At 42.0% G+C, this 16,765-nt stretch overlaps 1 protein-coding gene across 1 annotated transcript in view; it reads right to left on the reverse strand.

Annotated features, from left to right (window-relative positions):
* Window positions 1-16,765, reverse strand: part of cdh4 (cadherin 4, type 1, R-cadherin (retinal)) — a 235,804-nt gene that overhangs the window by 56,728 nt on the left and 162,311 nt on the right. Inside the window, exon 6 of the mRNA XM_080788722.1 lies at window positions 3,567-3,722. Within this exon, the coding sequence (XP_080644848.1) occupies window positions 3,567-3,722 (156 nt within the window). The remainder of the gene's footprint in view (window positions 1-3,566; window positions 3,723-16,765) is intronic.

Below are 16,765 nucleotides of genomic sequence, written 5' to 3' on the forward strand. Positions count from 1 at the left end.
CACCTTTGATGCAGTTCTTTCACCGGAAAGTTTGTTATCCAAAATGCAACCAACACAAATAGGTAACACCATCTTTGCTTGTGATTACGTCACCGACTCTGATCATGAAGCCCGGGGACCTACTGGTATTGGACCTAAAAAGAATGCATTCTCTTCTTCCCAGGTGTAATGACACTTTGTTACTGGATAAAGAATGCATTCTGTTCTTCCCAGGTGTAATGACACTTTGTTACTGGATAAAGAATGCTTTCTGTTCTTCCCAGGTGTAATGACAGTTTGTTACTGGATAAAGAATGCATTCTGTTCTTCCCAGGTGTAATGACAGTTTGTTACTGGATAAAGAATGCATTCTCTTCTTCCCAGGTGTAATGACACTTTGTTACTGGATAAAGAATGCATTCTGTTCTTCCCAGGTGTAATGACACTTTGTTACTGGATAAAGAATGCATTCTGTTCTTCCCAGGTGTAATGACAGTTTGTTACTGGATAAAGAATGCATTCTGTTCTTCCCAGGTGTAATGACACTTTGTTACTGGATAAAGAATGCATTCTGTTTTTCCCAGGTGTAATGACAGTTTGTTACTGGATATAGAATGCTTTCTGTTCTTCCCAGGTGTAATGACAGTTTGTTACTGGATAAAGAATGCATTCTGTTCTTCCCAGGTGTAATGACAGTTTGTTACTGGATATAGAATGCATTCTGTTCTTCCCAGGTGTAATGACACTTTGTTACTGGATAAAGAATGCATTCTGTTCTTCCCAGGTGTAATGACAGTTTGTTACTGGATAAAGAATGCATTCTGTTCTTCCCAGGTGTAATGACAGTTTGTTACTGGATATAGAATGCATTCTGTTCTTCCCAGGTGTAATGACAGTTTGTTACTGGATAAAGAATGCATTCTGTTCTTCCCAGGTGTAATGACACTTTGTTACTGGATAAAGAATGCATTCTGTTCTTCCCAGGTGTAATGACAGTTTGTTACTGGATATAGAATGCATTCTGTTCTTCCCAGGTGTAATGACAGTTTGTTACTGGATAAAGAATGCATTCTGTTCTTCCCAGGTGTAATGACACTTTGTTACTGGATAAAGAATGCATTCTGTTCTTCCCAGGTGTAATGACAGTTTGTTACTGGATATAGAATGCATTCTGTTCTTCCCAGGTGTAATGACAGTTTGTTACTGGATAAAGAATGCATTCTGTTCTTCCCAGGTGTAATGACACTTTGTTACTGGATATAGAATGCATTCTGTTCTTCCCAGGTGTAATGACACTTTGTTACTGGATAAAGAATGCATTCTGTTCTTCCCAGGTGTAATGACAGTTTGTTACTGGATAAAGAATGCATTCTGTTCTTCCCAGGTGTAATGACACTTTGTTACTGGATAAAGAATGCATTCTGTTTTTCCCAGGTGTAATGACAGTTTGTTACTGGATATAGAATGCTTTCTGTTCTTCCCAGGTGTAATGACAGTTTGTTACTGGATAAAGAATGCATTCTGTTCTTCCCAGGTGTAATGACAGTTTGTTACTGGATATAGAATGCATTCTGTTCTTCCCAGGTGTAATGACACTTTGTTACTGGATAAAGAATGCATTCTGTTCTTCCCAGGTGTAATGACAGTTTGTTACTGGATAAAGAATGCATTCTGTTCTTCCCAGGTGTAATGACACTTTGTTACTGGATAAAGAATGCATTCTGTTCTTCCCAGGTGTAATGAGTCTGACACTTTGTTACTGGATAAAGAATGCATTCTGTTCTTCCCAGGTGTAATGACACTTTGTTACTGGATAAAGAATGCTTTCTGTTCTTCCCAGGTGTAATGAGTCTGACACTTTGTTACTGGATAAAGAATGCATTCTGTTCTTCCCAGGTGTAATGAGTCTGACAGTTTGTTACTGGATAAAGAATGCATTCTGTTCTTCCCAGGTGTAATGAGTCTGACAGTTTGTTACTGGATAAAGAATGCTTTCTGTTCTTCCCAGGTGTAATGAGTCTGACACTTTGTTACTGGATAAAGAATGCATTCTGTTCTTCCCAGGTGTAATGAGTCTGACACTTTGTTACTGGATAAAGAATGCATTCTGTTCTTCCCAGGTGTAATGACACTTTGTTACTGGATAAAGAATGCTTTCTGTTCTTCCCAGGTGTAATGAGTCTGACACTTTGTTACTGGATAAAGAATGCATTCTGTTCTTCCCAGGTGTAATGAGTCTGACAGTTTGTTACTGGATAAAGAATGCATTCTGTTCTTCCCAGGTGTAATGAGTCTGACAGTTTGTTACTGGATAAAGAATGCTTTCTGTTCTTCCCAGGTGTAATGAGTCTGACAGTTTGTTACTGGATAAAGAATGCTTTCTGTTCTTCCCAGGTGTAATGAGTCTGACAGTTTGTTACTGGATAAAGAATGCATTCTGTTCTTCCCAGGTGTAATGAGTCTGACAGTTTGTTACTGGATAGCCAAGTGCATACATTGCTGAGCTCAGCTGAAGAATCTTTCGACCTGCAGTTTGTCCCTGTCCAAGACCAGAAGCGCAGAGTCATCCGCGAAAAGGAACAGAATTGCAGTTGCATGCTGATTTCAATGACAGGTGATCCGGTACATAGGGTACAATAGCAGTGGCAACACAGAAAATGTGTGAGGAGGATTAACTGGCATTACAACTAAAATTGGCGAAAAAAGGGGTAAAAAAAAGAATTGGTTACTCAAAATTCTAGCAAATGTAACCTTTATTTAACCAGTAAAAAGTTAAAACACATCGAGACTGCATCTCTTTTACAAAGAGAGAGAGAAGATTTTTGAGCTGCATAGTACCAGCTCATTGTCACCTAGTGAAAATGGACCATTACCGATCCACTTTTACACTGTGTTAAATTAACACGGTGTGACATAGGGCTACACACACACACACACACACACACACACACACACACACACACACACACACACACACACACACACACACACACAACCAAAACCATGCTCATTAGCTCTAATGATAAGTAACTATTTTTCTCCAGCTCCATCTAAACACCGACCACCCCTCGCTGTCTCTCTGTGTGCCTGTCTCTTACTGTCTTCTTTCTGCCTCTTTTCATCACTCTCTCATTGCAGGTAAATCTTCGTCTAATTGACAGGTGGAGTGGCTGTGGAAGTGTGGGTTTTGTCAAGGCAATCTCTCTTTCATCGTCTACGTTGGCATTACTCGGAGCCTGGAGAGGACCGCTTCAATGCAGCTGTGTGGCGGAGCACAATAGACTGCTCACCAAACCTAGCCTGACTTATGGCTTTGTTTGTGTGTCAGGAAATATCACAGCTAGAAGGACATGCCGACATGTGAGAGAGAGAGAGAGAGAGAGAGAGAGATACATTTTTCCCAGGTATAATTGAAGGGATAATTAGACAGATATGCACACAGGGAGAGGAGTGAAGGGATACAAATAATGACTAATGAACCAAAGAAAGAAAGAAAGAAAGAAAGAAAGAAAGAGACAGAGACAGAGACAGAGACAGAGACAGAGACAGAGACAGAGACAGACAGACAGACAGACGTGTGTCCTTACATGGTAGGAGGCCCTCTCTTCTCTGTCCAGGGGTCGGGTGACGTACATCTTGCCGTGTACAGGGTCTATGTTGTAGACGTCACTTGGGGGCTGGTCGGCTCCGGCTCCTGTGATGCTGTAGCGGATGCCAATGTCCTGGTCCTGGTCCGAACGGATCTGCAGATGAAACCAGACCATTCAGGGCTCAGATCAGATGAAACCAGACCATTCAGGGCTCAGATCAGATGAAACCAGACCATTCAGGGCTCAGATCAGATGAAACCAGACCATTCAGGGCTCAGATCAGATGAAACCAGACCATTCAGGGCTCAGATCAGATGAAACCAGACCATTCAGGGCTCAGATCAGATGAAACCAGACCATTCAGGGCTCAGATCAGATGAAACCAGACCATTCAGGGCTCAGATCAGATGAAACCAGACCATTCAGGGCTCAGATCAGATGAAACCAGACCATTCAGGGCTCAGATCAGATGAAACCAGACCATTCAGGGCTCAGATCAGATGAAACCAGACCATTCAGGGCTCAGATCGGTGAAACAATATTAAACCAGACCATTCAGGGCTCAGATCGGTGAAACAATATTAATCCAGACCATTCAGGGCTCAGATCGGTGAAACAATATTAAACCAGACCATTCAGGGCTCAGATCAGATGAAACAATATTAAACCAGACCATTCAGGGCTCAGATCGGTGAAACTATATTAAACCAGACCATTCAGGGCTCAGATCAGATGAAACCAGACCATTCAGGGCTCAGATCGGTGAAACTATATTAAACCAGACCATTCAGGGCTCAGATCGGTGAAACTATATTAAACCAGACCATTCAGGGCTCAGATCGGTGAAACTATATTAAACCAGACCATTCAGGGCTCAGATCGGTGAAACAATATTCTCCAGCTCCCTCTAGACCAGAAAGCAGGCTATTATTATTATCACCACTTTAACCAAATCTAACTCAAGTGGAGTTATAGGAGGTTTTGTCCATCATTGATAAGAACAGCTGGCAATGAATCTCCAAACTGCTCTGCCGCAGGGGAGAGGGCAAGATCAGACAGTTTGAAGATCCAATGGAGTTAGCTGGTTTTAACCTGAAATAAGGAGGGTTCAATAGCATTGATTTATGTACGAATAAATAAAAAAAGCAGAAAAATGTTTCTGCCAGACAGCAACGAGAATATAACATAATAGAAATCACATTTCTGGCTGAAGCAGAGCGCGCACCAAGTAAAGCTACATTGCATAACATGTGTTTGATATAGAGCGTCACAGTCCCCTGAGGGATCCCAGTTATATATATATATATATATATATATATATATATATATATATATATACATAGTATAATGGGTTTAAGTGGTTAACTCGGAGTGTGCAAATGGATAAATTAAGGATTTTACTCTGTACTTTTATGTCTTTACTCTCGGTTTCCATGGGTCAAAAACACACTTTCCTCTTTTAATAACTCAATCCAAAATTCCTCGTTGAATCAGACAGCTCCGTCTTTGTTTTTTTTTTTACTTCACACACAACTGGTAATGTGACAGCCAGGTGATATATGGCACATAGCATACGTTTCAGCATACTGCACTCCCAATGCCACAGCAATAAAAATATCAATAGTTTATAAAAAAAGGCTTTCCGTTCGGCTCAGTGATTTGCCGTCTGCTAGGAAGACAAAAGAACATTGGATCCTTCTTGTAACTTCCTGTACTTGATTTGCAATGAGCTCTGCAGGGATTCAAGCAAGTCGTTTCCAATTTACTGTTTATTTGGCGTTAAAAGCTGCAATCCATAACATTTATGCCCTACCAGGGATTAGAATGCGGGTCTCCTCCCGCATTTCTACTGCTTGGCCACGGGATATATTGCACTTGAGAATGAGAATCAAGAACCAAGAATGAAGAGCGGTTTATTTATCACTCACTCATACAGGTACAAGCGGTTACATGTTGGTGGATAAAATGGATAAAGTGGTTAAAATGACTGACGCTATATTAACCACTACCCAAGGACTCCTGGGGGTCCCCATTAACCACTTTGAGAACCACTGGTGTAGAGCAGTGGCTTTCAACCTTTTTCAAGGTCCACAATATATTCTGCATTTGAGCGACGGACCACCTTTTAATGAGCCTCTCAGACCAAAGACCAAAGGTACCATGGGAGAGATGACAAGGAAACGTTGATCAAAATAACAATTCTTCTACATTCTCTAACTGCGAGTGTAAATTGAAACCAAATGGACCCTTTTAAGGTTTGTCACACTTGCCTAATGTGGGTAGTCTGAAAACCGGGGAAAATGGGAAAATATATCTAAGAAATAACCTCCAGGCAGTCCTCGATGCAGTGCTGTTCATCTTTATCCACAAAACAAAAGTATTTACAGTGATTACTGGACTGGTGTCCCTAGCTCCTTCCACCTCCACAGTCCTACTTTGACTGCCAGGCAGTGGGAGGCCTCCCTACATATAAAGGCTAAGCCCCTCCCACTGGAACATACCACCCTGAATTGATTCCACAATTATACACCAGTACTTCATAATGGCCAGGGACAACACATTAATATCACATTATTATTATTATTATTATACATCACTTATTATTACGGTAAATCAATTAACCATATCATCTAAACAATGAGAAAGCAGGGTGCTCTAAACAAACCCTCATACTGTTGGTATGTTCCCCACACCCCACAGCAACAACAAGCAATTAGCAATCAAGCATCAATCAACCCATATACATACACATCCCAAAATAATATAATTCTCTGCAACATACACAATAAATAATAATTCAAACTTTAGGCATTCAGTCTCAGTGGCAGGCTGAACTGCCACACGGTTCCATTTGGTCTCATTCTACACTCTCAAGAGTTAAAGATCTATCAGGGTCCATTTAACCAAAAGCTAAACATCATTTAGCTGGGGACCACCTGGAACCTCATCAAGGACCACTGCTGGTCTCTGGACCACTGGTTGAAAACCACTGGTGTAGACTCGAGAGACTATCAACAAAACAAAGTATTTAATTGCTGACGCTAATTCAATTATTCCATCAGTTTATGCCAGGTGCGGCCGTCCGGCCAGTGGACCTGCATGGTCGCCTGGGAAAACAATGAGGAAGTGTTGATCAAATACAATCAAATTTCAGTTACTCCATTGTCTATTCCTCACTTCAAATGTTTTCACAAACATTCTTAAGAGCAATGTTCATCTGTATTATGAGACATTATGTGCATTTGTTTACAGGGTTTACAAAATCCAGCAGTGCAAGCAGGTGCTCTGAGCCTTTGATTAGACATTGAGTGATGGACCAATCAGAAGCAAGCATTCAACCAAGCCGTTTTATAAATTTTATTAAGATCTACAATTCCGGCCTGGGCCGTGGCTCAGCGGTCCAGGCACCTTGGCTGGTAATCCAGTCTGGCAGTGTGCCGCGGGTTCGACTCCCGATCCCGACGGCCTTTACTGCATGTCATCCCCCCCATCTCTCTCCCCATTTCCTGTCAGCCTACTGTCTGTCCCTCCATAAAAAAAATATAAAATAAAGGCGAAAGCCACAAAAAAATTAATAATAAATCTACTATTCCAATTCAAAGAAGTTTGCGATTGCAGCTCTAACACGGACGTGACTGCAATTTGGCTGAAAGCATCTCAGTGGTGCACAGAGGCTCTGACATCATCATGCTGCGGTTGGATCATCAGCAACAGGAAAATATGTATCTGCAATTAGGGCCTGCTGAGCAGAGAAACACCGATTATGAAGAGCTGTGAGTTTAGGCCTGACGTCGAAATAAAAAGAACGCTCTGAAAGAATATATATTCAAAGATTTGTGCCGCATTTTTACGATAAAAAAAAAATAGCAGACCTACAAGCTCGTAGCGCGCCACTCGGTGGCGCGCTGACAGTGAGCTTAAATGAGATGAATCACTTTAACCCTGATGTCCGTATTTTCGAAAAATAATCTACAAAAACAGCAGATGTACAACATTGGGACTTAAGTGGTTAAACCGTTGATGGTGGAATTCCCGACCCTACATTTATGTGCCAAATAGTCCATATACAATGCTTTGCTCCCATCCCTCTCCTCACGTACAGTACAGAGTTGGAACTGAACCATCACTATGGTTACAAGTCAGTGGGAGCAATCACAGAGTGAAATGGAGATGAGGGAAAGGCTTCCGCTCTCTCTCTCTATCCCCTCGATTCCACATCTTCTCCTCCGATGCAATTTTCCTGGTCTGTGGGGCTGGAGATCATGCGTGAAAATGGAATTACTTCATCCGCCGAACAGCGACGGCAGCTTTTGCATAAAACATTTCTCTGTTTAACCCATTCTGACCTGAGATCAGATTCATACGAGGTTTTCCACTGGACACACACTGGTCTGATGAACCCATTCTGACCTGAGATCAGATTAAAAAAATGTCAGTCATTCTTCGATTTTTCAAAAATAGTAGACCTACAAGCTCGTAGCGCGCCACTCGGTGGCGCGCTATGAGCTTGTAGCCAGCTCAGTGGCCTTGTGGTTAGAGTGTCCGCCCTGAGACTGGGAGGTCGGGGTTCGATCCCCGGCCGGGTCATACCAAAGACTCTAAAAATGGGACCCAGTGCCTCCCTGCTTGACACTCAGCATCAAGGGTTGGATTGGGGGTGGGAAGTGAGGACGCTGGCGTCGACTGTTCGCCGCTTCACCTCCCAATGTATGCATGAATGAACCATTGTAAAGCGCTTTGAGCACTTGGAAAAGCGCTATAAAAATGCAATTCATTATAGATCTGCTATTTTTCAATAGCTAAAGCACGACAGGATGCTGACACCAAAATGGGTTCCCGTTCAGAATGGGTTAAACATGACACGCTCTCTTTTTAATTTCCAATGCACATTGCATATAAAGGTCTCTAAGAGAAGGAGGGGGGAGAGGTATCGACGCCCTTGCTGCATGGCGTTCATGGGTGTACTGGACCATTCCCTTGATCAATACAAATATAACGCCTGATCTGCTGTGTGCATGTACAGGTCCATCATCAGGTGCGGTTGTGGGGGACTGCATGTGCAGCACGGTTCCACCTATCAGAGCACTTGAGCTATTATACATGCTGGTGTGGCTGTAATTGCTAGCGTGATTATGGCATTGTAACTCTGATCAGCCGCATTTGTATCTTCGGCAAACGTATAATAATATTTTATTATTATTATTATCTGAACACTAGGCAAATTCATGGGAGAGCTGAGTACTCACGCATTCATTAGAACGTGCCTGGAAATATTATCCCTTATCTGTTGCTTCTCTGTACAATATATGATAATATATACTTAATATTATCCCTTATCTGTTGCTTCTCTGTTGACCAACACAAATATGCATAGGCCCTTTTTTTCCCTCTATACAACAAAACAAATCAAGGCCCCGTTGACTATAATAAATAAATAAATCATGCACATAAAGGAATCCAATATTAAGTGTCTTCGCTGTCAACATGTATAAATATGTGCTGTGCACAGCTACGAGGTGGCTGTGTGGCAGGCTAGCCATGCCAGTATCTGTGGATAGTGAAATGTTTGACAGATAGCCATGCCAGTATCTGTGTATAGTGCAGTGTTTGACAGATAGCCATGCCAGTATCTGTGTATAGTGAAGTGTTTGACAGCTACGAGGTGGCTGTGTGGTAGGCTATAGCCATGCCAGTATCTGTGTATAGTGAAATGTTTGACAGCTAGCCATGCCAGTATCTGTGTATAGTGAAGCTGTTTGACAGCTAGCCATGCCAGTATCTGTGTATAGTGAAGTGTTTGACAGCTAGCCATGCCAGTATCTGTGTATAGTGAAGTGTTTGACAGCTGAGAGATTCGCTGTGTGGGCACTAAAGCACGGATCAAAAGGACTGGCTGAGTTCAATAATTCACGAGGCCGCCATGTGAGAAATACACATGAAATTTCCACCTGCCACAGATGTATACGCGAGTGGCTGTGCGATTTTCCTCTATGTATGTATAGCATGTATTTGTGTGTGTGTGTGTGTGTGTGTGTGTGTGCGTGCGTGCGTGCGTGTGTGCGTGTGTGCGTTGCGTGCTTCTTCCTTCCCTGGAACTTCAAAGCAGAGCTGTGTGCAGTTGACACAGGGCTTAATAGCTCCACCAGGGAGGGGGAGCAGAGAGACAGGGGAGTTCTCAACATGTCACATGACCTCTATACTTTCACGGCTCCTTAAAATTCCACGTTGGAGGCCACCTGGGAGCATATGTCACATTTGCGGCTGTCTCTTAATGAAGAGTCTTTATATTGATAAATCGAATATAAATGAAGAAGCGCGGCTTCTCAGGGGTCTCAGGAATCCCATGAGTGATGACTGTTCAATTGAGCCATCTGAAATCTGAATGGAGCACTAATGATGAAAACTGAGATTCCTGTCTTCTCTCTCTCTGTCGCGTCCTCACATTCAATGCTTCTCTCTCCTTCTTGTCGCTCATTCTCTCTCTCTCACCGTCATCCTCCTCTTGGCTCTATAGTGTAGCCTACCCAGTGTTACCAGGGGAAAGTTTAAATTATCGCACCAGATCGAGTCTTAAAATTACCGTATTTGAAAGAAAACTATCATACACAGCCAAAAATGCCTCCAAGTACAGATCTAGTCAGATTTACTGATTGAATTACTTAATTTGAAAAGCCAAACCGGATCCCGAATCAGCAGCCAGGGAATGCACATACTTTTTTGTGATGGTGAAATTATCGTATATTTGTACAGTGTACACTAAAATAATAGTACAAATATGATCATTATCGTACATCTGGCAACACTGAGCTTATAGCTCCGAGAGTGCAAAATAACTAATCAGACTAATAATTGGCATGAGAGGCAGTCTGTCACATCCGACCAGACATTACTGTAGATAACTGATCCATTTGTATAGCTTTTAGAATGATTGATTACGTGAGAGAGAGAGAGAGAGACTGAGATCAGATTCTAACGCACAGGAAGAATGGTGGTTCTTAACGCATTTTGACCTGAGATCAGATTCTAAAAATCTCTTCTAAATCCTGACAGTTTTCAAAAATAGCAGACCTACAAGCTCGTAGCGCGCCACTCGGTGGCGCGCTACGAGCTTGTAGATCTGCTATTTTTCAATAGCTAAAGCATAACATGATGCTAACACCAAAGCGGGTTCCAGCCCAAAATGGGATAGAGAGAGAGAGAGAGAGAGAGAGAGAGAGAGAGAGAGAGAGAGAGAGAGAGAGAGAGAGAGAGAGAGAGATGGAGAGAGAGAGAGATAGAGAGAGAGAGAGATGGAGAGAGAGAGAGAGCGAGAGAGATGGAGAGAGAGAGAGAGAGAGAGAGAGGAGAGAGAGAGAGATGGAGAGAGAGAGAGAGAGAGAGAGAGAGATGGAGAGAGAGATGGAGAGAGAGAGAGATGGAGAGAGAGAGAGATGGAGAGAGAGAGAGAGAGAGCGCTATGTAGACAATGGGAGATGCGTTGTAGAGCGGTTCTGTTGAAGTCCTCCAGGCATCGCGGGACACTCAGACACATCTAAAGGAATCCATTTCAATCTATTGAGCACGGCTGCAGTGCTGCCTCTCTAATTAGTAAACTGTGAAGTTTCAGTCTGTCCAAAATCTCCTTTAATTGTGCCGATGCTTTCTGATGATTACCCCCCCTTTCTGCATAAATAGCTGGATTCCAACATAAGCAGGGATTAATTTGATGTCTACAGCAGAATCACGGGTGGAGTCGTGTAGCTTTGTATTCTGCCTGTTCTTTTCCTCCTGACGGTATTCCAGCGCTTCCAGGAAACTACAATCATTCAACCAAGAAGTCATTAACCCATTCTGACCTGAGATCAGATTCATACGAGGTTTCCACTGGACACACACTGGTCTGATGAACCCATTCTGACCTGAGATCAGATTCTAAAAATGTCAGTCGTTCTTCGAATTTTTCAAAAATAGCAGACCTACAAGCTCGTATCGCGCCACTCGGTGGCGCGATATGAGCTTGTAGATCTGCTATTTTTCAATAGGTAAAGCATAACATGATGCTAACACCAAAATGGGTGCCCGGTCAGAATGGGTTAAAGGACAGCGTGGCTTCAGGCTCCCGTGGGATTGTTATGGGTTACAGTGTGCTAACAGCTAATGTCACACAATAATGGGAATCTGTGGTTTACACTCTTTGATAGCCTCTTTTATGTCTCATACACGCTTAATGGTTTTTAGGATGTAGTCCTTTAGTTCCTCCCATCTCCCTCTCTTATGTTGGCTCTTTATGAGCATAATCACCTTTTGTTTCACTCTCGGGCACTTGGATGGGGTTACAACATTATTAGGAAGACAACTTTGCTCATTGTTGTTGCCTTTTAACCACTGCGAATCCTATTCTCGCTATTCGGCTAAAAGTCAATCTATATAGTATGTAGTTGCGACCGTAAGTCGCACATTACTATGAAAACCTGCAAAACCTGTCCGTCAGTCAGTTCACGCCTCCATATATTGTATTGCCCATCAGGCCTCGTGACACATCACACCACCATATATGGTCGACGTTCCATATACACTTATGGCCATCTCCATATATATGGAGAAAATATATCATAAATGAATACTGAAACCAGATATAATCATTAAGGACTTAAAGTTTATGCATGCATGCTACTATGTGTAGTATATGTTCCAGCCATTCAGTTGCAAATAAATAATAATAATAATAATTTAGGAACGCCCCAAAATAATTTGGTGTTGCGACCCACGGGTTGAGAACCCCTGCCTTACAGTACTAGTTACTGCCGAAAATAGCAGCGTTACAGTAACGCATTTCTTGTAATGTGTTTTTTCACTGATCTTCCTGTCTTGAGCCATCCTGAGAATCTTTCATGGTGATGTCTGTTCTGGTATAGTGCATCACCATTAAGACAGATAAAACAATGAACTGCACTCAACATGACTGCTTGGATAAGGCAGCTTAACGCACCAATACACCCTGTATTGTGGAGTTAAGCTGCCTTCGAAAGCTCGTATTATTTGCACAGTGCACCAGAATCCTTGGATTCACAGTCCATTTGATAATATCTCATCTGTGTTTACTATTGAGCTATAGCGTTTTCCCCCTCTTTGTTAAACATGAGGGAAATGGCAAAACAACATGCTTTTTAACTTCCACTTAAATTTGAGTTTTGCATGGCTCTGATCCCCCATGCTGTGAGCTTGTCACTTTTCAAAGCTGATATGCCCTGCTTTTCAATACAAATACTCTAATAGGGCATCCACACTCCCTGCAAAAAGGCTGCAAGATCAGAGAGACAGAGGATGAAAAGGAGAGAGAGAGGGAGAAAGAGAGAGAGAGGGTGAGGCAGACAAAGTGAAAACAAAATTTCCAATTAGGGTATGGAACGCAAGTGTTCTCCAGCCTTCAAACTTTCTCTCCCACAAAATAAAAATAACGTTACTTACAGTACATGCACAAGCATGGCAGTAGAGAGAGTGTGAGAGAGAGAGAGAGACAGATAAGAAAATCTGTCAGTTTAGTGGCACCGACAAAGAAAAGAACGCTCAGGGTATGCTGAGGGTTTCTTTAAAAATAGTCACGGAGTGAGGGGGCTCAGGTTTAATAGCCTCAAGTGAGAGCCACTGACAACCAGTGTCGCACACAGTTATCCCTGATCCTCATAAAACACAGCTGTGTCGCAGCCTCGCCATGCAGACAGGCTACTCCATTATGGATCGGAAACCGAATGGGAAATGAACCAGAGCGCCACGCCACAGTTGTGAAATATGGATTTTTCTCCTTCTGTTCCCTCCTTTTCATTGCAGCCCCCCATGTGCCCTTTCATCAGTCCTTCTGTATCCCCCTTCTGCCTCTGTCCTACTCGTTCTCTGTCTCTCTCCATCCATCGCTCCCAGTAGGAAGTGAGAGTTCCATCAATACAAATGAGCAGACGTTACCACATGAAGAAGATTACACTGTAACTCCACTGTTCGCACTATTCTCCTCAACTAAATCCTTCTTTCAGAGTAGTAAGTGCTCTAAACAAACATTAAAATGTCCATAGACTTGCTGACCTCAAACCTCAAACCCTTAGATCTCCATATATGGATATGTCAGAACCTGTTCTGACATTCCATATGTTGATCCTTCCCCATCCATCCTTCCTCTTTGATGTCTCCCTTTTGACTGATACCTGTCCATTCAAAGTTATTAGTGCAGCTGCGCCCAGCAGCCGGCGAAAACTAGAGTTCTCAACAGGCCCAAAAATTAAGGCAACGAGGTGGATGCGTGCACGCGACCTCGCTTCTCGCCCTCAGGCGCCTTACTGGTCTTTGTGTAGGACAAAAATAGCCGATTTGCTCGTCTACATAGTATGACGTAAATTCTCCATTCATTGTCAATGGCATTTAATGTTTGTGTTAGGACAAGAAATGACACTATAGCTGAATATAGGAGGGGCTAGCACCCCTCAAAAAAGAGGATGGGGGAAACAACTGGAGATAGCAAAGAGAGGGAGACAATACATGAAGGATTATAACTGTCAATGTCGCGCATTAATCCTACAGAAGTCTAGCATTCATGTAATGCACTTCAAGATGCACTCAGAGAGCTAAAGCTTGTATTAAATGCTGGAAAAACTAAATTCATGGTATTCTCCAGGGTCAAGGGTATTGATTATAACAACTTATATATCACTATCTCAAATGGATCAAACATAGAAAGGGTTGCTGAATACAAGTACCTTGGAAAATGGCTTGATGACAAATGTACATTTAAATACCTTGACAATCTTGTCTGTAAACTAAGGCAAAAAATGTGGCTTCTTCTACCGGAACAGAGCTATATACGTAGTTTCCCAATTCCATGTAGGAAAAGAGTTATTGAAGCAGTCTTTCTTTCTGTATTGGACTATGGCGATGCAGAAAAGCTGCTCCTTCTGTCCTCAAGCCCTTGGATGCAGTTTATCATTCTGCTCTGCGATTTATATCTGGTGAACCTTATAGAAGTCATCACTGCGTCCTATATGACAGAGTGGGCTGGCCCTCCTTGGCCGACAGGCGAATTAAACATTGGTATCTATTTATTTTTAAAGCAATTGGTGGAACTTTACCATTGTATATTAAAGCTCTGCTGGATTGGAATCCTGTAACATACTGTACAGTATAGGACACTGGCACAGTCACTGGATTACACTAAAGGTTCCAAATGTAAACACATTTAGTGCTCCAACCACATGGAATGACTTACAGCTTAAATTAAAGATCTGCTCTCCCAGACTTACGCCCAAGTGTCTGCAATTGATTTTTAAACATCTATTAGATCTCACACAATGAGGAAATGTTGCTGTTCTGTTTTGTTGTTTTTGATTATTGCTTTGAAAATGTTGCATTATGTTGTACTGTATATCTCGACGACACTGCAAATGAGGGAAACCTCTGTGTGTGTGCGTGTGCGCCTGTGCGTGTGCGTGTGTGTGTGTGTGTGTGTGTGTGTGTGTGTGTGTGTGTGTGTGTGCTACTTCATTTTCCAGTTTTCAGTACCTCAAAGGGTGATACTGTAGGTGGCGTGAAAAAGTCAGTGATGGAAAAAGTACTCAAATGTTTTACTTAAGTACCAAAAGTAAAGGTACTCATTGTGCAGAATTGTCCCATTTCAGGTTTAAAATGTATACAAATCTTTTGAAAATATATAGAAGCTCACAATGAGTCTCATCACGACGCATTGTGAGTTTGTAGATCGGCTATTTTCAAATGGCCGAAATGTATATATATATATATATATATATATAGGGCTAACGTGGTTAATGTATGTTTTGTAATAATATTAAAAATCTACAAAGTAACTATATATAACTACAGTTTTCAAAAAACATGTAGTGGAGTAAAAGTACACTATTTGGATACAAGATGTAGTATATAAGTATTGGAAATTGGAAATACTCAAGTAAAGTACTTAATTCATGTAATTACTTTCCACCACTGCATATAATATTATTGTACACTCCTCAAACATTAACCAGACAAAGGCTGGAATTGTAAAGTAGAACGGAGGTTAGGATAAAATGGCAATTAAAGAGAGAGCCAATATTAATGGAAGTTAAAGAGTGACTCACCCAAACCCAATTACTGCATTAGCAGAGCAATCTAGATACGCTCTGCGAGAGGTGACAACCCTGTTGAAATGGACCAGCGGTTAACAATGGAATTAAGTCTACAGAAGCAAGAGAAAGCACACACACGGACTCTCCTGGACAGGGAAACACACTATACTATGGTCTAAAGTGCACGCAGCAGCAACATTCAAGTCCACTTTTGCTATAGGTAAACTCAAGAATTGAGAATCGAGAAGGTTTATTGTCAGTCACTACTCAAGTACTCATACAGTATACCAGCAGTGAAATGCAAGCGTTGCAATTATAAGGTCTGCATAAGACTGTGCTAACAGTAACAGAAATGGGGGGGTTCTGAATATATAGAAGTGCAATGAGGCAGAACCATATCCGTACAGATACATTGTGCAGCGTCAGTTTGCAATCCGTAGTGTACAGGATTGATTAGTTACAAAATAAATAAATAAATAAAAATGTTCTTTCCTATTGTTCATGTACTTGACACCCGTTGGGAAAAAGCTCTTCTTGAGCCGAGCCCCGGGCAGTGAGAAACACAATCACAAACAGCCTGTTACTGGAGTGGTGCCTGTCTTACGTTCAGCTGAACCACCTTCTGTACAACTAGCAGATCCCAGGAATGACTATTACCATACATTACAGTGATGTCCCCTGTCAGTATACAGTATACTCTGGGTGGTAGCAGAAGGACTGTTGCTATGCTGTATAATAGGTTAAGTGTGTCAAGTGATGTTTGTTGAATAGTGTGGGTGATACAGAAGTTAGAAGCCTGGCTGATCAGAGATAAGGTGTGGATTTTTGGATCCTATTTATTTTAATTAAATTGCCGTTCTTCAGCACAGACTTCTTTTAAAATAGAAGAAAAGATAAGGATAATTCCCGGGAAGGAAGAGGAAGGATGTTATACTGTGACACCCAGAATCTTCTTATCTGCCTAAGGGGCTCAGTCACTGCCTCTCCAATTCCGCCTCAGACTCTGAGTGCATTGTCCAGGTCAAGTCTTGTATACTTGAAGCTACTAACCCCCATCGATCATGAGGGGCATATAAGAGCTCTGCCATTTCTTGCAGAAGTCTCTTTCATCTC

The sequence above is a fragment of the Protomyctophum bolini genome (assembly GCF_963924005.1).
Source record: "Protomyctophum bolini genome assembly, chromosome: 2".
Classification (NCBI taxonomy): Eukaryota; Metazoa; Chordata; class Actinopteri; order Myctophiformes; family Myctophidae; genus Protomyctophum; species Protomyctophum bolini.